Raw genomic sequence first — 27243 nt, 5'->3', positions numbered from 1 at the left:
AGCCTACGTTAGCTCAACCGTCCCGCGAGGGGGTGGGGACGGGACTAATCCCGTAGAGGTTATAACGTGACTTTTTCTCCGCTTTAGCGATGTGTTCATAGGCTTTGTTTATTCTGCTGGCCATGGTCCTATCGTGGCCGTAGAGTAGATTTTATTTGTGGAAAATTCTAGCCGAGGGCGATGATACACAAATGCCGTCGGTGTTAGGATTAAAATATGTCCTCAACGTCGTAGAACTATGAATTTACATTTACATTTAAGTCATTTAGCAGACGCTCTTATCCAGAGCTGCATTCACCTTATGATATCCAGTGGAACAACCACTTTACAATAGTGCATCTAAATCTTTTAGGGGGGGGGGGGGGTAGAAGGATTACTTTATCCTATCCTAGGTATTCCTTAAAGAGGTGGGGTTTCAGGTGTCTCCGGAAGGTGGTGATTGACTCCGCTGTCCTGGCGTCGTGAGGGAGCTTGTTCCACCATTGGGGACGTAGAACTATGAATGCTGAGACGCCATTGAGCAATGCACCAGTCTTTATATATTAGACTGGCATTCAACATAAATAAATGCTGTAAAATCGTGCATTTCGGGGGAAACTTGTGGATAGAGATCTGAGAGAAGGTTATTATTGTAGGAAAACTGTGATATTATGAAGTGATAGGCATTTCATAATGTCATTTTCACTCAAGGCAATTAAAGCATAAGGTTTGGATGGGGAATGGGACACTAGTCAATAGAAAAATATACATGTCACGTTAGTGGTTAAAGAAAATCTTTCCTCAAGAGAAAGAAACAGCATTGGGCCAAATAGTCAAAGATATTATTATTTTTTATCATTAGTCCCTCTCTCACATGACATGTTTTCAACAAAAACCTTCAACTAAATGTATATAAATGTATATAATCCGGGTAGATGTCTGTCTCCATGCCATAGTAACAGTAATGCACATGCTTCTTATTATGGACGCTTTCCTACGGAATGCGACGGAAGCGGAAAGATTCGCTGGCGCCTGCGGTGACGGTGCAGAGCACTGCTATCCGGGATCCATGGGACGTCAGGGTTTTCCAAACTCAGTCTTCGGGACCCTAAAGGGTGCAACCTTTTGGTTTTTGGCCCTGGCACTACACAGCTGATTGAAATAATCAACTAATCATCAAGCTTTGATCATCTGAATCAGCTGTGTAGTGTTAGGGCTAAAAACAAAACTAGCACCGAGTTTGAGGTTACGGCAGCGTTTCCAATCTTGGGCTAACCTATCTTGGGCTCCCGAGTGGCGCAGCCATCTCAGTGCTAGAGGCGTCACTACAGACCCTGGTTCGATTCCAGGCTGTATTAAAACCGGTCGTTATTGGGAGTCCTATAGGGCGGCGCACAATTAGCCCAGCGTCGTCCGGTGTAGGCCGTAATTGTAAACAAAAATATTTTCTTAACTGACTTGCTTAGTTAAATAAAAATTATTATTTTTAAATCAATGTGTGGGCTAAGGACATCCCAAGGATCCCAGATAGCTAAGACCCTGCGGTGACGTAATGAAGAGAGAAAAAGATACCAGAGGTGCGTTCAGTTCGCTTGAACGTTTGCAGAACGGTTTATACTGAACGACACGTTTCCCCCCCAAAAAAGGTATTGTACGTTCTTGAACAGACTAAGCCAACTAACTAAGGAAAGGGGTACTTTTGCTGCCGTTTTGGTTGGTGTGGCGACTGGCCAATACCGACAGGGTTCCCCTACCGATAACCCCGTTTTTTAACCGGTCGTTCAGTACAACACCATTTCAGTTCAATTTAACTTTCCAGAACGTAAAAACGTACTGAACGCAGCCCTTGATTCTCTTGACAGCAGCTGAACAATTTGGAAACTTTTTTTTTTCTTCCCCCGAACTAACTCAAAGACAAAAGGAAAAATTGACTAAAAGTGGATCCACGTCGTTATTTTCCTCTTTTAAACGCGTGTCCAAAGTGTTCAAATGTGTAATTATTAATGGATTCGCGGTATGAGATCCAGCGGAGGGCCGGTGGGGGATCGGCGAATGCTTCACCCGCTCTTGGGGCACAGTCTCGCCGCAGGAAGATGCCTCCTAGACCCGCTGATTATAAACTTCAGATTATTATCATTGGTTCCCGTGGTGTAGGTAAAACCAGTCTAATGGAAAGGTTTACCGACGACACTTTCTGTGAAGCATGTAAATCAACCGTTGGTAAGGAAAGGTCCAGATTTCGTTAGCCTCCTTTTTGCTAGCCAAAACTAGCTTGCTAACAGTTCTGTTATTGTTTTTGTTCTTATGTTAGCCAACCGTCGGCTAGTTTAGCTAGCTAGCTAGCAATGTTTACGCTAACTACATGACTTGACGTAACCCGACCTAGCTAAGCTTTTAGGCTAATGTATGGTCACCATCATAGATTTTTTACATTTATTTTTTACTACTACAACTATTTTGTAAAGAAGTTGGTAAGCTACAGGGGAACACGGTCATGTGTAAAAACTTAAGGTTGTTGTTTGACATGAATCTGTCAGACTGAGAGAAGCGAGCTAGTAGTACTGTAACTGGTGCCCTGTCCAGCAGCTAGACTAGAGGTTACCGAGGGCCCGAGTAACTGTACTAGCCTTCCCTGTGGCTCAGTGGGTAGAGCATGGTGTGTGCAACGCCAGGGTTGTGGGTTCGATTCCCACGGGGGGCCAGTACAAAATAAAATAAATGAAATGTATGCATTCACTACTGTAAGTCGCTCTGGATAAGAGCGTCTGCTAAATGACTAAAATGTAAATGTAAATGTACTGATGCCTTGTCAGAAGTGTTGTTGTTGCTAGTTACCTTGAACCAAAGAAACCAAATAGTGGCTTTCATTATTCTGTCATAAATGTACCAAAAAAAAATATAGATATATCTGTCTGCTACAATAACTAACTTGAGGTTTAGAACCAATAAATCCAGCGTAATTATATATTGACCTTTCATATATCCTAGGACTTAGTGTGAGGCATAGACAGAGCTCTGTCTCTCTCTGTTCTACATCTATTTTGTGTCTTTGTGACACTATCAGAGGTCTGTTTCAGGGGTCTGTCTCTCCTTCTGTCAACCTACACTGGTCCCTGGGATGTTACGGACTAGTCCCTCAGGTTTTTTTTTTTATCTGACACTGATTTTTAGTCACTTCTCTTTAGACTAGTTTTGGAGGCCTACACAGGTCCTCGAAAGATTGGAGATAATTTATTGCCGGTCACTTGCCTGTCGTCACGGTTTGTGCGCTCAAGCCTGATTTGAGTTAAATCCTCCACACAGGGACAGGACTTGAATTAGTCTTGAAAAGAGGGTCAGTGACTTCCGCTCTTACAAAGCCATTATAGTATGACCATACCATCTTTGTGCCAAGTCACCAATTATTTAATTCTCCTCATGCAAAGCACCGAAGGAATCTGGCTTGCCTTGGTAACAGGCAAAGGGAACTCATTTATCTGTTGTGAAACAGTCTCCTGAGGTAGATCACGCAGACCACTACAGGAACATGGATATACATGCAGGTTGATGTTTATTATCATGAGTCATGTCCTGGATGCAGAACTGAGCGATTTTATTGTGCTAGCTAGTGACAGAAGGGTTAAGGTATTTGTGGCTGTGCTAGCTAGTGACAGAAGGGTTAAGGTCTTTGTGGCTGTGCTAGCTAGTGACAGAAGGGTTAAGGTCTTTGTGGCTGTGCTAGCTAGTGACAGAAGGGTTAGGGTCTTTGTGGCTGTGCTAGCTAGTGACAGAAGGGTTAGGGTCTTTGTGGCTGTGCTAGCTAGTGACAGAAGGGTTAAGGTCTTTGTGGCTGTGCTAGCTAGTGACAGAAGGGTTAAGGTCTTTGTGGCTGTGCTAGCTAGTGACAGAAGGGTTAGGGTCTTTGTGGCTGTGCTAGCTAGTGACAGAAGGGTTAAAGTCTTTGTGGCTGTGCTAGCTAGTGACAGAAGGGTTAAGGTCTTTGTGGCTGTGCTAGCTAGTGATAGAAGGGTTAAGGTTTTTGTGGCTGTGCTAGCTAGTGACAGAAGGGTTAAGGTCTTTGTGGCTGTGCTAGCTAGTGACAGAAGGGTTAAGGTCTTTGTGGCTGTGCTAGCTAGTGACAGAAGGGTTAAGGTCTTTGTGGCTGTGCTAGCTAGTGATAGAAAACACCAACAGTTATGATGATTATTCTATTTTCATGACTGTCTTCAACCATAACTGTCGGTGACACGGTTATATGGTAATTGTGCCAGCCCTAATACATGCGCACACACACACACACCCAGGACAGAAGGGCTGCCACTGTCCCCATAGTTCCAAAAATAGTCCCTTTCACACTCTGACACTCTCCTCTCTGGCAGCTGCCACGTCTGGCCTCCATCTTGTTGTGCGTTGTCATCCTGGGTACACAGCTCTGTCTCTCTCTCTGTCTGTCTGTCTGTCTGTCTGTCTGTCTGTCTGTCTGTCTGTCTGTCTGTCTGTCTGTCTGTCTGTCTGTCTGTCTGTCTGTCTGTCTGTCTGTCTGTCTGTCTCTTTCTCTCTGTGAAGCAGCAGCTTTTTTGGATCATCATATTGGGCCCTCTGCACAGAAGTTTGTGATTAAAATGACAACTTTTTTCCTTGTTGTAGTATTTCCTCCATGAATTCTTGTATTCCAAAGCGCTTTGGAAGAACTTGCTGCTTGAACTAGCCTGTTTGTCAATTTGTCATGTTTTTCATGCTTTTTCCCATGTTTCTGGCTGGCTGGCTGGCTGGCTGGCTGGCTGATTGACTGGCTGACTGACCGGCACAGGGGAAAGAGCATGGAAAAACATGACAAAAGACACATTTGGCCCTGTTTTCTTCCTGTAGGAGTAGATTTTAAGATCAAGACGGTGGAGCTGAGAGGGAAGAAGATCAGGTTGCAGATCTGGTGAGTCAACAGGAAGTCATCATCAACCTCTGTCTGTTCCACTATCTCACACAGAAATTTGTTTACATCCCTGTTAGTGAGCATTTCTCCTTTGCCAAGATAATCCATCCACCTGACAGGTGTGGCATATCAAGAAGCTGATTTAAACAGCATGATCATTACACAGGTGCACCTTGTGCTGGGGACAATAAAAGGCCACTCTAAAATGTGCAGTTTTGAGGGATCGTGCAATTGGCATGCTGACTGCAGGAATGTCCACCAGAGCTGTTGCCAGAGAAATGTAATGTTAATTTCTCTACCATAATGCCACTCCAACGTCATTTTAGAGACTTTGACAGTACTTCCAACTGGCCTCACAACCGCAGACCACGTGTATGGCGTCGTGTCGAGCGAGCGGTCTGTTGACGTCAACGTTGTGAACAGACTGCCCCGTGGGGTAGGGGGCAGGCATAAGCAAAGACAATGAATACAGTTGCATTTTTATTATTGGCACTTTGAATACTGTGGCGAGATATATATATATATTTTTTAAAGGTATTTGGGATCAACAGATGGGTGTCTATTCCTAGTCATGTGAAATCCATAGATTAGGGTCTAATTAATTTATTTCAATTGACTGATTTCCTCATATGAACGGTAACTCAGTAAAATATTTTTTTATTTTACCTTTTATTTAACTAGGCAAGTCAGTTAAGAACAAATTCTTATTTACAATGACGGCCTAGGAACAGTGGGTTAACTGCCTTGTTCAGGGGCAGAACGACAGATTTGTACCTTGTCAGCTCGGGGATTCGATCTTGCAACCTTTCGGTTAACTAGTCCAAAGCTCTAACCACTAGGCTACGCTGCCGCCCCTAAAATTGTTGCATGTTGCGTTTTTTAAAAATATTTTTTTTGTTCAGTACATTATGTTTTAGTTCAATATGATATCTGTTTGGGGCTTCTTGGGAGTCATTCTACAGTCTACAAATGATTAGCCGTTATGATCTGACCCCCTGACCCCCTGACCGTCCACTCAAGAGGAAATTGGCCCGTGGCTGAATGTAGTTTGATGACCCCTGACATACAACATTAAGTGACACTTTAGTCTACAGTAATGGACCGTTCTGTGTTGTTCGGCTACCTTCCGCTGCACAGAATAGCTGACCTTTTCATGCTACGGCTAGATGACACCACAGATCCTGTAGCTACACATCCTGATCCATTTAGGATGAGTGTGTGACTGCTACCTGGGCTGAAATGTGTGCATACCTCTCACTAATAACACACATTTCTTCTGTTTTACTGAGCTCATCCACTCTCATAATCTGTGTCCCTACCTCCACCCATCCCCCCCCCATCAGTTCAGGATGACCTGTCTGCGTACTGGCTGTGTCATCATGTCTCGTGCTGACTGCCTCGTCTCACCACCTGGTCTTGGCTGAGGCTCCATCACTGTGTCCGTCAGCCCTAACCTCTCTCTTGGCCTGTCTGCGTACTGGCTGTGTCATCATGTCTCGTGCTGACTGCCTCGTCTCACCACCTGGGCTTGGCTGAGGCTCCATCACTGTGTCAGTCAGCCCTAATCTCTCTCAATCTCTCTGTCAGTCAGCCTTAACATTTCACTCTTTCTGTCCGTCAGCCCTAACCTCTATCTTGGCTTGTCTGTCCGTCAGCCCTAACCTCTATTGGCCTGTCTGTCCATCAGCCCTAACCACTCTCTTGGCCTGTCTGTCCGTCAGCCCTAACCTCTATCTTGGCCGGTCTGTCTGTCAGCCCTAACCACTCCATGGGAGGCAACATCTAACCCTGCTCTGTCACTTTTATCTACTGATGCTCATATTCTGGCGGACTGAATTGACTGGCGGACTGACTGGCGGATTGACTGGCGGATTGACTGACTGACTGACTGACTGGCGGATTGACTGACTGACTGACTGGCGGATTGACTGACTGACTGGCGGGCGGATTGACTGACTGACTGACTGACGAACGGATTGATTGACTGACTGGCGGGCGGATTGACTGACCTCTGCACCATAGTTGGCTAGATTTGTATATGGAAATGAATTCACATGAAGTTCGGCAATTTCTACGTTTATTAGCTTTAACTAGGGCCTTGTTTTCCCTGATCAACACATGTTATTAGCTTTAACTAGGGCCTTGTTTTCCCTGGTCATGTCAGGTGACTTGGTCTGGAAAACCTCATCGCCCTAACTCATAGATCCAGTCTGATATGTGATGTGTCCTGTCTCTAACTCATGGATCCAGTCTGATGTGTGTCCTGTCTCTAACTCATGGATCCAGTCTGATATGTGTCCTGTCTCTAACTCATAGATCCAGTCTGATATGTGATGTGTTCGTCCTGTCTCTAACTCATGGATCCAGTCTGATATGTGATGTGTGTCCTGTCTCTAACTAATAGATCCAGTCTGATATGTGATGTGTCCTGTACCTCCAGGGATACAGCAGGTCAGGAGAGGTTCAACAGTATAACCTCAGCCTACTACCGTGGGGCCAAGGGAATAGTACTGGTCTATGACATCACCAAGCAGGAAACGTTTGACGACCTTCCGAAATGGATGAGGATGATCGACAAGGTAAAAGGGATTTTTTCTTCTCCATTGTATCCAAACTTTTTTTTTATATTGCTGTTTTTCCTGATCAGGTCAATTTTATGAAAAACTTACACATCATCGTGGATTATCATTGATAACAGAAATGTAAATGTACTAGGTGTAACAGTGTAGGTTCCGTCCCTCTCCTCGCCCCAACCTGGGCTCGAACCAGGGACCTTCTGCACACATCAACAACTGACACCCACGAAGCATCGTTACCCATCACGCCACAAAAGCCGCGTCCCTTGCAACGCAAGGGGAAACCCTACTTCAAGTCTCAGAGCGAGTGACGTCACTGATTGAAATGCTATTAGCGCGCACCACCGCTAACTAACTAGCCATTTCACATCGGTTACATAGGCACGGAGCGACACTAGGATGGGCCACATACCGCTCCTCTCTGTTACTACAGTACACACACTACCGTTCAAAAGTTTGGGGTCACTTATAAAATGGCCTTGTTTTTGAAAAGAAAAGCAAAAAAATATAAAAAAAATTGTGTTCATTAAAATAACATCAAATTGATCAGAAATACAGGGTTGACATTGTTAATGTTGTAAATGACTATTGTTGCTTGAAACGGCTGATTTTTAATGGAATATCTACATAGGCGTACAGAGGCCCATTATCAGCAACCATCACTCCTGTGTTCCAATGGCACGTTGTCTTAGCTAATCCAAGTTTATCATTTTAAAAGGCTAATTGATTATTAGAAAAAAAAATAGCAATTATGTTAGCACAGCTGAAAACTGTTTTTCTGATTTAAAGAAACAATAAAACTGGCCTTCTTTAGACTAGTTGAGTATCTGGCGCATCAGCATTTGTGGGTTCGATTACAGGCTCAAAATGACAAGAAACAAAGACCTTTCTTCTGAAACTCGTCAGTCTATTCTCGTTCTGAGAAATGAAGGCTATTCCATGCGAGAAATTGCCAAGAAACTGAAGATCTCGTACAACGCTGCGTACTACTCCCTTCACAGAACAGCGCAAACTGGCGCTAACCAGAATAAAAAGAGTGGGAGGCCCCGGTGCACAACTGAGCAAGAGGACAAGTACATTAGAGTGTCTAGTTTGAGAAACAGACACCTCACAAGTCCTCAACTGGCAGCTTCATTAAATAGTACCCACAAAACACCAGTCTCAACGTCAACAGTGAAGAGGCGACTCCGGGATGCTGGCCTTCTAGGCAGAGTTCCTCTGTCCAGTGTTCTTTTGCCCATCTTAATCTTTTATTTGTATTGGCCAGTCTGAGATATGGCTTTTTCTTTGCAACTCTGTCTAGAAGGCCAGCATCCTGGAGTCGCCTCTTCACTGTTGACGTTGAGACTGGTGTTTTGCGGATACTATTTAATGAAGCTGCCAGTTGAGGACTTGTGAGGCGTCTGTTTCTCAAACTAGACACTCTAATGTATGTCTTCTTGTTCAGTTGTGCACCGGGGCCTCCCACTCCTCTTTCTATTCTGGTTAGAGCCAGTTTGCGCTGTTCTGTGAAGGGAGTAGTACACAGCACATACCTCTCATCTCTCTCCTCTCTGTCATTGGCCAGTATGCTTCAGAAGAGGCAGAGCTGCTGCTGGTGGGCAACAAGCTGGACTGTGAGACAGACCGCATCATCACTAAACAAACTGCAGAGAGGGTGAGTCTAATACTGATCTAGAATCAGTTGATGGGGGGGAAAACCTTCTCCAAGAAGAAATTTCCCAAGCCAGGGCTTTTGTTTACTTCTAATCTTCACAGATGGATTAGTTAACGGATTATTGTGTAGAGCATCACAGAACTGTAATAATAGTAATAATATTAGTTGATTTTCTAATTGATTGATTTTAATTGATTGATTTTTGACTTTGGTATCGTCTCGGTTCCATTCACAGTTTACCTCGAGGATATCTGGGATGCGTTTCTGCGAGGCTAGTGCCAAGGATAACTTCAACGTGGAGGAGTGCTTTCTAAAACTAGTGGACGACATTCTAGCAAAGGTGAGTAGGAATCCTCACTGTGCTTTTTAACTATACGCCGCTTATTTTGTTGACCTACACCGAGTGGACAAAATATTAGGATACACCTTCCCCTTTTGCCCTCAGAACAGCCTCAATACGTTGGGGGCGTGGACTCTACGGGAAAGCGTTCCACAGGGATGCTGGTCCATGTTGACTCCAATGCTTCCCACAGTTGTGTCAAATTGGCTGGATGTCCTTTAGGTGGTGGACCATTCTTGATACACACGGGAAACTGTTGAGCGTGGAAAAACCCAGAAGCGTTGCAGTTCTTGACACAAATTGGTGCGCCTGGCACCTACCACCATACCCTGGTCAAAGGGACTTACATCTCAATTGTCTCAAGGCTTAAACATCATTCTTTAACCTGTCTCCTCCCCTTCATCTACACTGATTGAAGTGGATTTAACAGGTGACATCACTAAGGGATCATATCTTTCACCTGGATTCACCTGGTCAGTCTATGTCATGGAAAAAGCAGGAGTTGCTAATGTTTTGTCCACTCAGTGTGTTTAAATAAAAAACCTGGTTCAGTCTGCTTTCCACCAGACACTGGGAGATGAATTCACCTTTCAGCAGGACAATAACCTAAAACACAAGGCTTAAATTGTATTTTTTCCTCATCAATCGACACACAATACCCCATAATGATAAAGCAAAAACAGTTTTTTTTAAAAATGTTTTGCTAATTTATTAAACTGAAATATGTAATTTACATAAGTATTCAGACCCTTTACTCAGTACTTTGTTGAAGCACCTTGGGCAGCAATTACAGCATTGAGTCTTCTTGGTTATGACGCTACAAGCTTGGCACACCTGTATTTGGGAGTTTCTCCCATTCTTCTCTGCAGAGCCTCTCAAGCTCTGTCAGGTTGGACAGGGAGCGTCGCTGCACAGCTATTTTCAGGTCTCTCCAGAGATGTTCGATCGGGTTCAAGTCCGGGCTCTGGCTGGGCCACTCAAGGACATTCAGAGACTTGTCCTGAAGCCACTCTTGCGTTGCCTTGTTAGAAGGTGAATCTGAGCGCTGTAGAGCAGGTTTTCATCAAGGATCTCTCTGTACTTTGCTCAAGAAAGAAGAGCGAATCTTGTTTCTCATAGTCAGAGTTCTTTAGGAGCCTTTTGGTAAACTCCAAGCACGTTGTCATGTGTCTTTTACTGAGGAGTGGCTTCCGTCTGGCCACTCTACCATAAAGGCCTGATTGGTGGAGTGCTGCAGAGATGGTTGTCCTTCTGGAAGATTCTCCCATCTCCACAGAGGAACTCTGGAGCTCTGTCAGAGTGACCATCGGGTTCTTGGTCACCTCGCTGACCAAGGCTCTTCTCCCCCGATTGTTCAGTTTGGCCGGGCGGCCAGCTCTAGGAAGAGTCTTGGTGGTTCCAAACTTCTTCCATTTAAGAATGATGGAGGCCACTGTGTTCTTGGGGAAGTTCAATGGTGCAGACATTTTTTGATACCCTTCCCCAGATCTGTTCCTTGACACAATCCTGTCTCGGAGCTCTACGGACAATTCCTTCAACCTCATGGCTTGGTTTTTTACTCTGACATGCACTGTCAACTGTGGGACCTTATATAGACAGGTGTGTGTGCCTTTCCAAATCATGTCAAATCAATTGAATTTAGCACAGGTGGACTCCAATCAAGTTGTAGAAACATCGCAAGGATGATCAATGGAAACAGGATGCATCTGAGCTCAATTTAGAGTCTCATAGCAAAGGGTCTGAATACTTATGTAAATAAATTAGCAGAAATGTCTAAAAACCTGTTTTCACTTTGTCATGATGGGATATTGTGTGTAGATTGCTGAGAATTTTTATTCATTTAATCCGTTTTAGAATAAGGCTGTAACGTAAGAAAATGTGGAAAAAGTCAAGGGGTCTGAATACTTACCGACTGCACTGTAAACACTGGAGTTGCTTACCAAGACGACATTGAATGTTCCTGAGTGGCCTAGTTACAGTTTTGACTTAAATCAGCTTTAAAAATCTATGGCAAGGCTTGAAAATGGCTGATCAACAACCAACTTGACCGAGCTTGAAGAATTCTTTAAAGAATAATTAGTAAATATTGTTTAATCCAGGTATGCAGAGCTCTTAGAGACTTACCCAACAACACTCACAGCTGTAATCGCTGCCAAAAGGGGATTTCTAACATGTATTGACTCAAAGGAATATTTATCTAATCAAGATATATTAGTGTTTTTTTAAATTTTAATTCAAACGTTTAAAAAAAAAAAATATTCCACTTTGACCTTAGAGAGCATTATTTGTGGATCAAAAGATGATCGTTAAATCCACTTTAATCTTACTTTGTAACATAAGAAAAGCTGTTTATAAAAGTCAAGGGGTGTGAATACTTTCTGAAGGCATTGCACATTTTATATTTGGGATTCCATTTAGTGCCCTCCCCTGGTATTTAGTGTGCATGTAAAAATGACCTATTTCCTGTGTTTTCATATAGATTCCTATAATATTGTTTTAATGTTTTCCTATAGCTTCTCTCCGCATTTCCTATAACTGTACCCGTTGTTATGTAGTAATAGTCTACAATTTATTTGTTATTTCACCTTTATTTAACCAGGTAGGCTAGTTGAGAACAAGTCCTTTATTTAACCAGGTAGGCTAGTTGAGAACAAGTCCTTTATTTAACCAGGTAGGCTAGTTGAGAACAAGTCCTTTATTTAACCAGGTAGGCCAGTTGAGAACAAGTCCTTTATTTAACCAGGTAGGCTAGTTGAGAACAAGTCCTTTATTTAACCAGGTAGGCTAGTTGAGAACATGTCCTTTATTTAACCAGGTAGGCTAGTTGAGAACAAGTCCTTTATTTAACCAGGTAGGCTAGTTGAGAACAAGTTCTCATTTACAACTGCGACCTGGCCAAGATAAAGCAAAGCAGTTCGACACATACAACAACACAGAGTTACACATGGAGTAAAACAAACATACAGTCAATAATACAGTAGAAAAATAAGTCTATATACAATGTGAGCAAATGAGGTCAGATAACGGAGGTAAAGGCAATAAATAGGCCATGGTGGCGAAGTAAATACAATATAGCAAGTAAAACACTGGAATGGTAGATTTGCAGTGGAAGAAAGTGCAAAGTAGAAATATAAATAATGGGGTGCAGAGGAGCAAAATAAATAAATACAGTAGGGGAAGAGGTAGTTGTTTGGGCTAAATATATGTCCAGGGACTTCAAGATGTATTCACACCCCTTGATATATTCCACATTTTGTTGTTAGTCTGAATTCAAAATGGATTAAATTCATATTTTTTTTGTCTCCCCCCATCGACACACAAAGTGAAAACACACAATGAAAACTAGTTTTTAGCTAATTTTATTGAAAATGAAATACAGAAATATCTCACCCAAAGTATTCAAACCCCTTTTGCTATGACTCTCCAAATTGAGCTCAGGTGCATCCAATGTCCTTTGATCATCCTTGAGATGTCTCTACAACATGATTGGAGTCCACCTGTGGCTAATTTCAATTATTTGGACATGATTTAGAAAGAAACAACCCTGTCTATATAAGGTCCCACAGTTGACAGTGCATGTCCAGAGCAGAAACTATACTATGAAGTCCAAGGAACTGTCTGTAGATCTCTGAGACAGAATTGTGATGAGGCATATGTCTGGGGAAGGGTATAAAACAATTTATAGTATTGAAAGTTTCCAAGTGCACAATGGTCTCCATGGAAAAAATATGGATCTACCCAGACTGCATAGAGCTGTCCAACCAAACGGAGCAACCGGGCGAGAGGCGCCTTGATCAGGGAGGCGAGAGGCGCCTTGATCAGGGAGGCGAGAGGCGCCTTGATCAGGGAGGCGAGAGGCGCCTTGATCAGGGAGGCGAGAGGCGCCTTGATCAGGGAGGCGAGAGGCGCCTTGATCAGGGAGGCGCCTTGATCAGGGAGGCGCCTTGATCAGGGAGGCGCCTTGATCAGGGAGGCGCCTTGATCAGGGAGGCGAGAGGCGCCTTGGACCACTCTAACAGAGCTACAGAGTTCATTGGCTGAGATGAGAGAACCTGCCAGAAGTCTCTACAGCACTTCACCAATCTGGGATTTATGGGAGAGTGGCTAGACAGAAGCCTCTCCTGAGGAAAAGGCACATGACAGCACGCCTGGAGTTTCAAAGGCATGTGAATGACTCCGAGCATAAGGCAAAATATTCTGTGGTCTGTGGAGACAAACATTTTACTCTTTGGCCAAAAATGTAAAGCGCTAAGTCTGGAGAAACCAGGCACAGCTCATCACCCCTCTAACACCATCCCCACCGTGAAGCACGGCGGCGGCAGCATCATGCTATGGGGATGCTTTTCAGCAGCAGGGACTGGGAGACTAGTAAGGATAGAGGGAACAATGAATGGAGGCAAATCCTTGATGAGAACCTGCTTCAGAGAGCAAACAACTTTAGACTGGGGTGAAGATTTACATTCCAACAGGACAATGACACCAAGCATACAGCCAAAGTTACGCTGGAATGGCTTCAGAACAAGAATGTGAAAGTCTTTGAGTGGCCCAGCCAAAGCCCAGACTTGAATCCCATTGAAAATCTGTGGAAAGACTTGAAGATTGCTGTTCACCGTCGCTCCCCATCTAATTTAAGAGAAGTTGAGAAAATCCCCAAATCCAGATGTGCAAAGCTGAGTCAGACAAACCCAAGGTGCATCTACATTGTATTCAGTCGGGTGTGAATACTTATGTCAATTAAATATATATTTCTGTATTTTAATTTTAAATAAAATTTGCTAACATTTCTAAAAACATGTTCTCACTTTGTCATAATGGGGGATTGTGTGTAGATGGGTGAGATTTTCTTTTTTAGTTAATCCATTTTGAATTCAGGCTGTAAAACAACAAAATGTGGAATGAATACTTTCTGAAAGCTCTGTAGATCATAGTCACTTAACAAAACACTGTATATGTAGTATTTTAATAGTCATTATAAACTGGGTGGTTCGAGCCCTGAATGCTGATTGGCTGACAGCCGTGGTATATCAGACCGTATACCACGGGTATGACAAAACATTTTATTTTTACTGGTCTAATTACGTTGGTTACCAGTTTATAATAGCAATGAGGCACCTCGGGGGTTTGTGATATATGGCCAATATACCACGGTTAAGGGCTGTATCCAGGGACTCTGCGTTGCGTCGTGCCGAAGGACAGCCCTTAGCCGTGGTATATTCGCCATATACCACACCCCCTCAGGCCTTATTGCTTAATTATACCCTTCTAATACTGGGAAGTTATTTTGTATATTCCACACCACCTGAGGCACTAATCATGACTTGCCTGTTTAACTTCCTATTCTGTCTTCTGGTCACCAGATGCCTCTAGAGATTCCCAACAGGAAGCTCTCCAACAGCATCCTGTCTCTGCAGCCTGAACCAGAAGTGCCTCCCGAGCTCAACCCGCCACGCATGCACTGTTGCTGAGCTGACTCCCCTCTCAACTCTCCACTACATCTCCCCTCCCTCCACTACATCCCCCCTCCCTCCACTACATCCCCCCCTCCCTCCACTACATCCCCCCCCTCCACCACTACATCCCCCCCTCCACCACTACATCCCCCCCTCCACCACTACATCCCCCCCCCCACTACATCCCCCCTCTCCACTACATCCCCCCTCTCCACCACATCCCCCCTCTCCACCACATCCCCCCTCTCCACCACATCCCCCCTCTCCACTACATCCCCCCTCTCCACTACATCCCCCCTCTCCACTACATCCCCCCTCTCCACCACATCCCCCCTCTCCACTACACCACATCCCCCCCCTCCACCACATCCCCCCTCTCCACTACACCACACCCCCCCTCTCCACTACACCACATCCCCCCCTCCACCACATCCCCCCCTCCACCACCCCCCCCCCCCTCCACTACACCCCCCCCCCCTCCTCCACTACTCCCCCCCTCCTCCACTATTTATTTTTTTATTTTTATTTCACCTTTATTTAACCAGGTAGGCAAGTTGAGAACAAGTTCTCATTTACAATTGCGACCTGGCCAAGATAAAGCAAAGCAGTTCGACAACATACAAAAACACAGAGTTACACATGGAGTAAAACAACATACAATCAATGATGCAGTAGAAAAAAAAAAAAAAAAAAAAAAAAAAACCTACACCCCCCCTCCTCCACTACATCTCCCCTCTCAGCCATTCTGGCCACCAGAGGGCAGCACAGCCAAGCAGAAGTCAGATATGAAGAGGAGGAGAGTAAGGCTGCATCCCAAATGGCAATAGATTCCATATATAGTGCACTACTTTGTACCAGCGCCCTTTTATAAGGAATAGAGTGCCATTTGGGATGCACATGAAGAGTCAGTTGTTGCTGCAAGGAGCTTTATACCCCCCCCCGCTCTGACCGATTCGGCGTCCTCCTATTTCTATCCTGTAGCTGTATGATATGACATGTCACACTAACACACAGACCTCTTCTTACACCCCCACCCACCCACGTCCCTTTGTCTACACGCACCTGTACACGCACCTGTACACACACACACCTGTACACGCACCTGTACACACACCTGTACACACACACACCTGTACACGCACCTGTACACACACACACCTGTACACGCACCTGTACACACACCTGTACACACACACACCTGTACACGCACCTGTACACACACACACCTGTACACACACACACCTGTACACACACACACCTGTACACACACCTGACCCAGACTACCTCATCCACGGGTCTGCTTGGCTAGCTGTGCCTCGCAGCCAAGTGCCTTCTAGGTAGAGATTCCTCTGGTAACCAATATACATACACACACACACACACACACACACACACACGGGGACAACTTGAGAAAGAAGAGGAACACACACACCTGACTTCACTGAGGGAGTGGAGCTCCTGACCGTGCACTAAGTATATCAGTGTTCCAAACTGACCAGGAAGGAACATGGATATATCTCATCTGAAGTCAGTGTTCTCTACTGAACAGGAAGGAACATGGATATATCTCATCTGAAGTCAGTGTTCTCTACTGAACAGGAAGGAACATGGATATATCTCATCTGAAGTCAGTATTCTGAACAGGAAGGAACATGGATATATCTCATCTGAAGTCAGTGTTCCAAACTGACCAGGAAGGAACATGGATATATCTCATCTGAAGTCAGTGTTCTCTACTGAACAGGAAGGAACATGGATATATCTCATCTGAAGTCAGTGTTCTCTACTGAACAGGAAGGAACATGGATATATCTCATCTGAAGTCAGTGTTCTCTACTGAACAGGAAGGAACATGGATATATCTCATCTGAAGTCAGTGTTCTCTACTGAACAGGAAGGAACATGGATATATCTCATCTGAAGTCAGTGTTCTCTACTGAACAGGAAGGAACATGGATATATCTCATCTGAAGTCAGTGTTCTCTACTGAACAGGAAGGAACATGGATATATCTCATCTGAAGTCAGTGTTCTCTACTGTACAGGAAGGAACATGAATTCTTGTCATATTGAACACGGCAACGTTTAGATGGAAAATCTTCTTGTGTGTGTGTATATAGTTACATATAGACCGTTTTAAACCTGATTTATCACGTAGTAACTTGAATTAGATACAGTATTGGGTCTAGAGTCAGATGAAAACATGTTGAGAAAGTCTTTTTTGGGGCTAAAGTCATCTAGATCTACTTAGAAAACGACCTAGCAGCCATTTGGTCTTGGATCGGACTCATTTTAAATCGACAGGATCCACGTGAAGAATTTCAACGTGTGTATTTACACAACCAATAATGACACAGCCTTAACAGTAGTTGGTTTGTTGTGTGTCGCGTTCATTTCTGTCCGTCTTGCCTTACAGTATTATAAGAGTGTTTTTGAATGGTTCCTGGTCTGTTTGTTCATTGTAATGTTTTGCACTGTAATCCATGACAGCTAGTTAAACTCCTATGCTAAAGTGTGTGTGTGTGGTGGGGGGGTAGGCAGTGTAAAAATAATAAAGTATTAAATTAGTTAGCGGCACTAATAATGATGAATAAAAACAAACCTTGTTTCAATGTCGAACCCTATCAGTACTATTCATTAGTGCACACCGTAGCAAAACGTTTTGCAACGGAGACAAGTTTTTCCTTATTGGACAATTCAGGTAGTCCCCTGTTTCCGTCTGTTTTCTTACGTTTTGGTGCCTAGTGAAAACGTTTTTGAGTGGACAGAAGTGCAGTGGCTGATGGGTAGTGTAGTTTGAGGCATCTACGTACAGTCACTATGACAGGAGGTAGCTACGTACAGTCACTATGAAGACAGGAGGTAGCTACGTACAGTCACTATGAAGACAGGAGGTAGCTACGTACAGTCACTATGAAGACAGGAGGAGGTAGCTACGTACAGTCACTATGAAGACAGGAGGAGGTAGCTACGTACAGTCACTATGAAGACAGGAGGAGGTAGCTACGTACAGTCACTATGAAGACAGGAGGTAGCTACGTACAGTCACTATGAAGACAGGAGGAGGTAGCTACGTACAGTCACTATGAAGACAGGAGGAGGTAGCTACGTACAGTCACTATGAAGACAGGAGGAGGTAGCTACGTACAGTCACTATGAAGACAGGAGGAGGTAGCTACGTACAGTCACTATGAAGACAGGAGGAGGTAGCTACGTACAGTCACTATGAAGACAGGAGGAGGTAGCTACGTACAGTCACTATGAAGACAGGAGGTAGCTACGTACAGTCACTATGAAGAGAGGAGGTAGCTACGTACAGTCACTATGAAGACAGGAGGTAGCTACGTACAGTCACTATGAAGACAGGAGGTAGCTACGTACAGTCACTATGAAGACATGAGCTACACTATATACACAACAGTATGTAGACCCCTTTCGAATTAGTTGATTCGGCTATTTCAGCAACACACGTTGCTGACAGGTGTATAAAATCGAGCACACCGCCCATGCAATCTCCATAGACAAACATTGACAGTAGAATGGCCTTACTGAAGATCTCAGTGACTTCAGTTTGGCACCGTCATAGGATGCCACCTTTCCAACAAGTCAGTTCATCAAATATCTTCCCTGCTAGAGCTGCCCCCGGTCAACTGTAAGTGCTGTTATTGTGAAGTGGAAACTCCTAGGAGCAACAACGGCTCAGCCGCGTAGTGGTAGGCTACACAAGCTCACAGAACGGGGCCGCCGAGTGCTGAAACACATTGTGCGTAAAAATCGTTTGTCCTCGGTTGTAACACTCACTATCGAGTTCCAAACTACGTCTCGAAGCAATGTCAGCGCAATAACTGTTCGTCGGGAGCTTCATGAAATGGGTTTCCATGGCCGAGCAGCAGCACACAAGCCTAAGATCACCATGCGCAATGCCAAGCGTTGGGTGGAATGGTGTAAAGCTCGCCGCCATTGGACTCTGGAGCAGTGGAAACGTGTTCTCTGGAGTGATGAATCACACTTCACCATCTGGCAGTCCAACGGAAGAATCTGAGTTTGGCAGATGCCAGAAGAACGCTACCTGCCCCAATACATAGTGCCAACTGTAAAGTTTGGTGGAGGAGGAATAAAGGTCTGGGGCTGTTTTTCATGGTTCGGACTTGGCCCGTTAGTTCCTCATGTTTTCACTTCCCATAAGTTGAAATTCCACTTAAGGTGATCCAAAGATATGTTATAATTTCTGCGTTGCATTTAGAAAGACGAGCGCTGTAAGATATTTTTTTTAAAAGTCCATTGTTGTTGGAAAGGATTGGTGGTGTCAAATTGCACAAACAGTATTGGGATGACTCCGGAATTGATCTTGACTTGCTTGACTCATGGATTGATATATAATGAACTATTAACCTCAATGCCTAGGGTCTACATCTGCTGTAGGTCTACATTGATCAAACCCCAACAAGACACTATTGAAATTGTCAAGAAAAGAGACATATTTATGTGAAGTTAATGATGTTTCAGACCAGTTAGAGTCCATCCTGCCCAGATAGCTTGTTGTCACAGTAATGTTTAAAAGGTAAACCTAAGATCTGAGACCTATCAACCAACTGAAAATGAAATAATAAATGTTTGGATTGTTTTGTGTCGAGAAGAGTGTCGCTCACATTGGTCTTTTGCCTAAATTGGGATTCCATGGGATTTTTTTATCCACGTGTTGTTTTATCAATATGCACATAGTGGTTCAGGTCAATATACTAAAAATATATATTTTGAAGTAAGAAGACACAGAATCCTAAACCCCTAGAGAATAATAGTTGCTTGATCTAAAAACCCACCTTTGTCTGTCAGTTGTATTATTTATCATCGATCGGCTAATTTATGCACCTAAAGATTTTGTCCAGTGATATACCTGGTCCTGATACCTGTCCAATGGCACTGGTCACTGCTGATTGGCTAGTCAGTACAACTAAGTCAAATACACTAATGCACTGATTCAATGACGCTTAACCTCAGCCTGTCCTAATCCTTGAGCAATTAGGGAGGAATACACAAAAATTGACATTTTACATTTACATTTAAGTCATTTAGCAGACGCTCTTATCCAGAGCGACTTACAAATTGGTGCATTCACCTTATGATATCCAGTGGAACAACCACTTTACAATAGTGCATCTAAATCTTTTTTTTGGGGGGGGGGGGGTTAGAAGGATTACTTTATCCTATCCCAGGTATTCCTTCCAGGTATGACCTTTTTAGATTAGTGTCTAGGGGTTCCTACTTCATACATAACTGTCATTTAACCAGCGCTGTTATTTTCTTTTTCTGCTTGATTATAGCAGTCCCTTCTAGGACATTGATTATTGGAGCCCCTTCTAGGACCTTGATTATAGCAGCCCCTTCTAGGACCTTGATTATAGCAGTCCCTTCTAGGACCCTGATTATAGCAGCCCCTTCTAGGACCCTGATTATAGCAGCCCCTCTAGGACCTTGATTATTGGGGCCCCTTCTAGGACCTTGATTATAGCAGCCCCTCTAGGACCTTGATTATTGGGGCCCCTTCTAGGACCTTGATTATTGGAGCCCCTTCTAGGACCTTGATTATTGGGGCCCCTTCTAGGACCTAGATTATAGCAGCCCCTCTAGGACCTTCATTATAGGGGTCCTTTCTAGGACCTTGATTATTGGAGCCCCTTCTAGGACCTTGATTATTGGAGCCCCTTCTAGGACCTTGATTATTGGGGTCCCTTCTAGGACCTTGATTATTGGGGCCCCTTCTAGGACCTTGATTATTGGAGACCCTTCTAGGACCTTGATTATTGGGGTCCCTTCTAGGACCAGATTCAAGTCTGTAGAGTTCATGCAAGCAAGGCTTTTGTGGATTTCAATTGGAAGCGTTTCAGTGCGGAGTTTTGAGGTGCATGTGGTATTGGTTACATGCATGGTGGAATTGGGTGTGGAAAATGAGCTGAATTCCTAGTAATATGACAGTGGTGACTTTTTTATTTTTCCTTCAATTCCACTCCTGGTTACATGTTTTAGATTGTTAGAATGGGAAGCACAGATCAAGAATCAATCAATTTAAAAGATTATAAGATTGATGCATTGATCGGTTGAGATCAGATATTAAACAAATGTACACTAACACAGTTAACAATTAATATGGCATTAACCATGATCTCTGTCCTATAGACAAGCCTGACTATACTGTGCTCTGTCAGATTACATATATTCTTTACAATGTAATCTTCTGTAACATACAGTACATGTGTCCTTTTAAAGATGAAAGACTATACTTTGTATCGGGATTGGCGTCAGTCAATTCAGGAAGTGATATGAATTTAAAAAAAACGCTTAAGATAAATATTTTCTCCTTTCAGACTACCCAGAAGTCACTGAAAATAGATGCCCTTTTTTCAGTTTACTTCCTGAATTCATTGACTTCCATTGGAATTGACCCTATTCCTGCTTTGTATTAAACAATTAGTTATTTGGAAGATAAAAACAGTTGGCATGTTTTTAAAGTGGATTTGTGGTATTTATAACTTGTGGCATTCTTTAACTAATGAAGTGAAAATAAAGAGATATTTATTACCAAATACTGTCAGACACATTTTATTGTATTTTTATTTGAAATACACTGAACAAAAATATAAACGCAACATGTAAAGTGTTGGTCCCTGAAATAAAAGATCCCAGAAATGTTCCATACAGCACAAAAAGCTTATTTCTCTCAAATTTTGTGCAGAAATTTGTTTTCATTCCTGTTAGTGAGCATTTCTCCTTTGCCAAGATAATCCGTCCACCTGACAGGTGTGGCATATCAAGAAGCTGATTAAACAGCATGATCATTACACAGGTGCACCTTGTGCTGGGGGACAATAAAAGGCCACTCTTAAAAATGTGCAGTTCTGCCACACAACACAATGCCACAGATGTCTCAAGTTATGAGGGAGCGTGCAATTGGCATGTTGACTGCATAAATGTCTACCAGAGCTGTTGCCAGAGAATTTAATTTTAATTTCTCTACCATAAGCCTCCTCCAACCGGCCTCAAATCAAAACCCCGCAGAACACGTGTAACCACGCCGGCCCAGGACCGCCACATCCTCACCAGGGTCCAGTTCAGCATCGTAGCCGACTTCAATGGGCAAATGCTCACCTTCGATGGCCACTGGTAGGTTGGAGAAGTGTGCTCTTCACGGATGATTCCCAGTTAAAACTGTTCCTGGGCAGATGGCAGACAGCGTGTATGGCGTCGTGTTGGCGAGCGGTTTGCTGATGTCAACGTTGTGAATAGAATGCCCCTTTTGGATTATGGTATGGGGAAGGCATAAGCTACGGACAACAAACACAATTGCATTTTATCGATGGCAATTTGAATACACAGAGATACTGTGACGAGATCCTGAGGCCCATTGTCGTGCCATTCATCCACCGCCATCACCTCATGTTTCAGTATGATAAGGCCACAAATTGTAAAGAACAAATTCTTATTAACTGACTTGCCTCGTTAAATAAAGATTACATTTCAAAATCGAAATATATATTTTTTTAAATCTGTTAATTTAAATTAATTAATTAGGCCCTAATCTATGGATTTCACATGACTGGGCAGGGGTGCAGTGATGAGTGGGTCTGGGAGGGCATGGGCCCACCCACCCACTTGGGAGCAAGTCACTCCCACCCCCAGACGATCCCGCAGGAGAAGAAGACAGATATGGATGTCCTAGGCCGGTTGGACGTACTGCCAAATTCTCTAAAACAAAGTTGGCCTCTTATGGTAGAGAAATTAACATTAAATTATCTGGCAACAGCTCTGGTGGATGTTCCTGCTGTCAGCATGCCAACTGCACGCTCCCTCAAAACGTGTCCCCAGCACAAGGTTCACCTGTGTAATGATCATGCTGTTTAATCTGCTTCTTGATATGCCACACCTGTCAGGTGGATGTATTATCTTGGCAGAGAAAAAATGCTCACTAACAGGGATGTAAACAAATTTTGAGAGAAATAAGCTTTTTGTGCGTATGGAACATTTCTGGGATCTTTAATTTCAGTTCAGGAAACATGGGACAAACACTTTACATGTTTCGTTTATATTGTTGTTCAGTGTATGTTGTTACGTTACCATCTACTCAGGGGTGTGTTGGGTGTTTGGGAGAAACAAAGCGCATGCGCATACATTAGGAACCACCGCAGGCTTCAACCAGGTTCGAGACCGCAAGGTCATGGTTAGAAGGGATACAGTTTTTGTCAAATTCAAATGAACCGCAAAAGTATATCTTTTTTGGGGGGTGTATTTTTAGCTATCCCCCAAAACCATTTTCATACCCTTAAACTAATTATCATAACCTGCTACGTTTATTCTTCTAATCTGCTATGAAAAGTCAAATCCGACAAAAGCTGTATCCCATCTAGTCAATACATACCGCAGCGATTGCAGATTTTCCTTGTCAGATAGACGGAAGGAGTGAGAAAGGGCAAAAGACAGTGAGCCGCCGACACACGGACAGACGGGGGCCCAGAGAGCGAGGGGGAGGACGAGAGGAATGGACGAGTCGTATCAGGGAATAACAATACGGCTGGATTCATTTATATCCAAATCTTACAATTAGCAACACTGCAGATGCCATCTGTCTCGCATCGGTTTATTTAGGCTACAATAATAATCTCGTTAATTTCAGCGATACCTTCAAGGAGACCGAGCGGAGCCACCGGGCTGCCGGTACCGTAGAGGGGAGTACAATGACAACCTGGTGAATGTTTACCGATGATATTTATCTAATCAGACCGAATGGGATAAAACCGCGAATAGCCTAAAGGACCGGGGTGCGCATCCCCAACCCGGGAGTGATGAGAACAGCGGGGAGACAGGATTGTGTTTCTGCTGCTGTCGCCTGTCAAAGGTATTATTTCTGTGTGTCGTGGACTGATCATTTGTTGATCCATCAAACCCCTCCTCTCCTCCACATATTCTCCACCGGTATCGTCGGAGTGTTGTAAATATGGATCGCTCGAATGGCTCCGGGACCAGCGAACCCACCAAACCGCCAAACCACCAGTTGGAGAAGAAACGGTTAAACCGAGCACCGTCTCCGGCCAGGCCGTTCCTGAAGGATGTCCGTTCCTCGCCTAAACCAGCGGCTATCGTACCAAAATCCCCTAAAATGATAAAGCAGCAACAGCACTCCTCTTCCCCAGTGGCCTTATCATCCAATCAAAGCCGTATCTCCAGGCGCACCCCAACCGGAGCGAAGGATAACAAACCAGCCACCGTGAAAAGTCACAGCACCAAGTCTTCGATAGTCACGAAAAAGACGGTTAAGGTCATTCAACATGCGGCGCTGGAACCTAAACCGACTACTGCAAGCGCCAGCAAACCGACACCGGACAGCAGCACCAACAGTCCACACCTCACCCTTAAAGCCAAGAAGAGTAAAATAGCCACTCTGACCGCGTCTCACCACGGCCCGCTCAGCCTTGGCTCCCCAATCCGCGTCCCAACCGGCGCTACCCCCCACGGCAGCAGGGTCAGTCAGACCGACAGTAGCTCCGATCTCTCTGATTGTCCCTCCGAACCACTATCCGACGAACAGCGGCTGGTCGCGGCCGCAAGCAGCGATGGGGAGTCGGGGGGCTCTGGTTCCGGGTTCAGCGACAGGGATCAAGTGGATTATCCTGTGCAGGCGGCAGCATCAGCGTCCGACGCGGCCAGAGCGGCAGGGGCTACTGCCGGTAGTGGTGTTGGTTCGTTGCGCACCGCGGAGGGTAGCCCTGCGGCTACTGGGAAAGGCGGCATGTCTCAGGCTCCAGGACCAGGTGCTCACGGAGGAGAGGGGAGTAAACAGGAGAAAGCATCGACAAGCGCACAATTTATAAAACTGGAATGCAGCAAGGAAATAATCGAAGAGGATTTATTGCGGGAAATAGAAGATCTTCGTTCTGAAAACGAGTACCTCAAGGTAAAAAAGACGCCTGCAGGAATTATTTCTGTTTCTTGTTTTGTCATCCATACTGTGTGTTTTCTGCATCACCCATTGCTGTTCTGTAGGCTGCCCTCGTAGTAATAGCCTCATTGATTATAGTGTTGTCTTTGCAGCCAGTGATTCACTGTATCACTGTTTGTAAAGCTTCAGTGACCCCCCCCCTCCCCAAACCCCCCCGCTGTTGGTTTGCCCTGACATTTACCCGCTCTGCCTCTCTGCCTCTCTTCCTCTCTTCCTCTCTTCTGCTCTTCCTCTCTTCCCCTCTTCCTCTCTTCCTCTCTTCCTCTCTTCCCCTCTTCCTCTTCATATAGTTGTCTTGTTGGTAGTGTACTCTCTCTGGATTGTTGTGTATCATCAAGTGATTTCTGTTAGGACTATTATTAAAATGAACCCCATTGACATCAGGAAATATAAGAACACAATCATTTTGTCTGACCTACATCAGTTTTATATTGCATAGCAGTTAAGTAAGATTTCAAATTGTAAAGAAAATCTGTCCTCCAAATACAATACATGATCAAAAGTATGTGGACATCTGCTCGGAGAATATCTCATTACAAAATCATGGGCATTAATATGGAGTTGATCACCCATTTGCTGCTATAACAGCCTCCACTCTTCTGGGAAGGCTTTCCACTAGATGTTGGAACATTGCTGCTATAACAGCCTCCACTCTTCTGGGAAGGCTTTCCACTAGATGTTGGAACATTGCTGCTATAACAGCCTCCACTCTTCTGGGAAGGCTTTCCACTAGATGTTGGAACATTGCTGCTATAACAGCCTCCACTCTTCTGGGAAGGCTTTCCACTAGCTGTTGGTACATTGCTGCTATAACAGCCTCCTCTCTTCTGGGAAGGCTTTCCACTAGATGTTGGTACATTGCTGCTATAACAGCCTCCACTCTTACACAACATACACAACATCAGTCACTGGCTTTATCAATAAGTGCATCGATGACGTCGTCCCCACAGTGACCGTACGTACATACCCCAACCAGAAGCCATGGATTACAGGCAACATTCGCACTGAGCTAAAGGCTAGAGCTGCCGCTTTCAAGGTGTGGGACTCTAACCCGCTATTAGGAAATTCCGCTATGCCCTCCGACGAACCATCAAACAGGCAAAGCGTCAATACACCGGCTCCGACGCTCGTCGGATGTGGCAGGGCTGTTACAGACTACAAAGGGAAGCACAGCCGCGAGCTGCCCAGTGACACGAGCCTACCAGACGAGCTAAATCACTTCTATGCTCGCTTCGAGGCAAGCAACACTGAGGCATGCATGAGAGCATCAGCTGTTCCGGACGACTGTGTGATCACGCTCTCCGCAGCCGACGTGAGTAAGACCTTTAAACAGGTCAACATTCACAAGGCTGCAGGGCCAGACGGATTACCAGGACGTGTGCTCCGAGCATGTGCTGACCAACTGGCAGGTGTCTTCACTGACATTTTCAACATGTCCCTGATTGAGTCTGTAATACCAACATGTTTCAAGCAGACCACCATAGTCCCTGTGCCCAAGAACACAAAGGTAACCTGCCTAAATGACTACAGACCCGTAGCACTCACGTCCGTAGCCATGAAGTGCTTTGAAAGGCTGGGAATGGCTCACATCAACACCATCATCCCAGAAACCCTAGACCCACTCCAATTTGCATACCGCCCAAACAGATCCACAGATGATGCAATCTCTATTGCACTCCGCACTGCCCTTTCCCACCTGGACAAAAGGAACACCTATGTGAGAATGCTATTCATTGACTACAGCTCAGTGTTCAACACCATAGTGCCCTCAAAGCTCATCACTAAGCTAAGGATCCTGGGACTAAACACCTCCCTCTGCAACTGGATCCTGGACTTCCTGACGGGCCGCCCCCAGGTGGTGAGGGTAGGTAGCAACACATCTGCCACGCTGATCCTCAACACTGGAGCTCCCCAGGGGTGCGTGCTCAGTCCCCTCCTGTACTCCCTGTTCACCCACGACTGCATGGCCAGGCACGACTCCAACACCATCATTAAGTTTGCTGACGACACAACAGTGGTAGGCCTGATCACCGACAACGACGAGACAGCCTATAGGAAGGAGGTCAGAGACCTGGCCGGATGGTGCCAGAATAACAACCTATCCCTCAACATAACCAAGACTAAGGAGATGATTGTGGACTACAGGAAAAGGAGGACCGAGCACGTCCCCATTCTCATCGACGGGGCTGTAGTGGAGCAGGTTGAGAGCTTCAAATTCCTTGGTGTCCACATCAACAACAAATTAGAATGGTCCAAACACACCAAGACAGTCGTGAAGAGAGCACGACAAAGCCTATTCCCCCTCAGGAAACTCAAAATATTTGGCATGGGTCCTGAGATTCTCA

General features: G+C 44.6%; 2 protein-coding genes across 9 annotated transcripts in view; both read left to right on the top strand.

Annotated features, from left to right (window-relative positions):
• The first annotated feature begins 1609 nt into the window (after positions 1 to 1609).
• LOC115157609 (ras-related protein Rab-12) lies at positions 1610 to 14962 on the top strand. Its single transcript, XM_029706008.1, has 6 exons — positions 1610 to 2199; positions 4828 to 4888; positions 7329 to 7467; positions 9032 to 9121; positions 9357 to 9461; positions 14819 to 14962. Exons 1-6 carry the CDS (start codon positions 1983 to 1985, stop codon positions 14924 to 14926), a joined length of 720 nt encoding a protein of 239 aa, XP_029561868.1. The 5' UTR covers positions 1610 to 1982; the 3' UTR covers positions 14927 to 14962.
• Positions 14963 to 23355: 8393 nt separating this feature from the next.
• Positions 23356 to 27243, top strand: part of mtcl1 (microtubule crosslinking factor 1) — a 196166-nt gene continuing 192278 nt past the window's right edge. For all 8 annotated transcript variants that reach the window (XM_029706006.1, XM_029706002.1, XM_029706001.1 and 5 more), the window contains exon 1: positions 23356 to 24853. In XM_029706006.1, the coding sequence (XP_029561866.1) occupies positions 23897 to 24853 (957 nt within the window). In that variant the 5' untranslated portion in view covers positions 23356 to 23896. The remainder of the gene's footprint in view (positions 24854 to 27243) is intronic.

The sequence above is a fragment of the Salmo trutta genome, chromosome 21 (genome assembly GCF_901001165.1).
Source record: "Salmo trutta chromosome 21, fSalTru1.1, whole genome shotgun sequence".
In the NCBI taxonomy this organism is placed as follows: Eukaryota; Metazoa; Chordata; class Actinopteri; order Salmoniformes; family Salmonidae; genus Salmo; species Salmo trutta.
The sequence above is the reverse complement of the archived record's forward strand: the minus strand, read 5'-3'. Positions and strand labels throughout refer to the sequence as shown.

Bases quoted from the DNA above. Each gene is read 5' to 3' on its own strand.
- LOC115157609 (XM_029706008.1), top strand. From the start codon at position 1,983: ATGGATTCGCGGTATGAGATCCAGCGGAGGGCCGGTGGGGGATCGGCG. The intron at 7,468-9,031 runs GTAAAAGGGATT...GTCATTGGCCAG, and splicing joins GGATGAGGATGATCGACAAG to TATGCTTCAGAAGAGGCAGA. The intron at 9,122-9,356 runs GTGAGTCTAATA...TTCCATTCACAG, and splicing joins CTAAACAAACTGCAGAGAGG to TTTACCTCGAGGATATCTGG.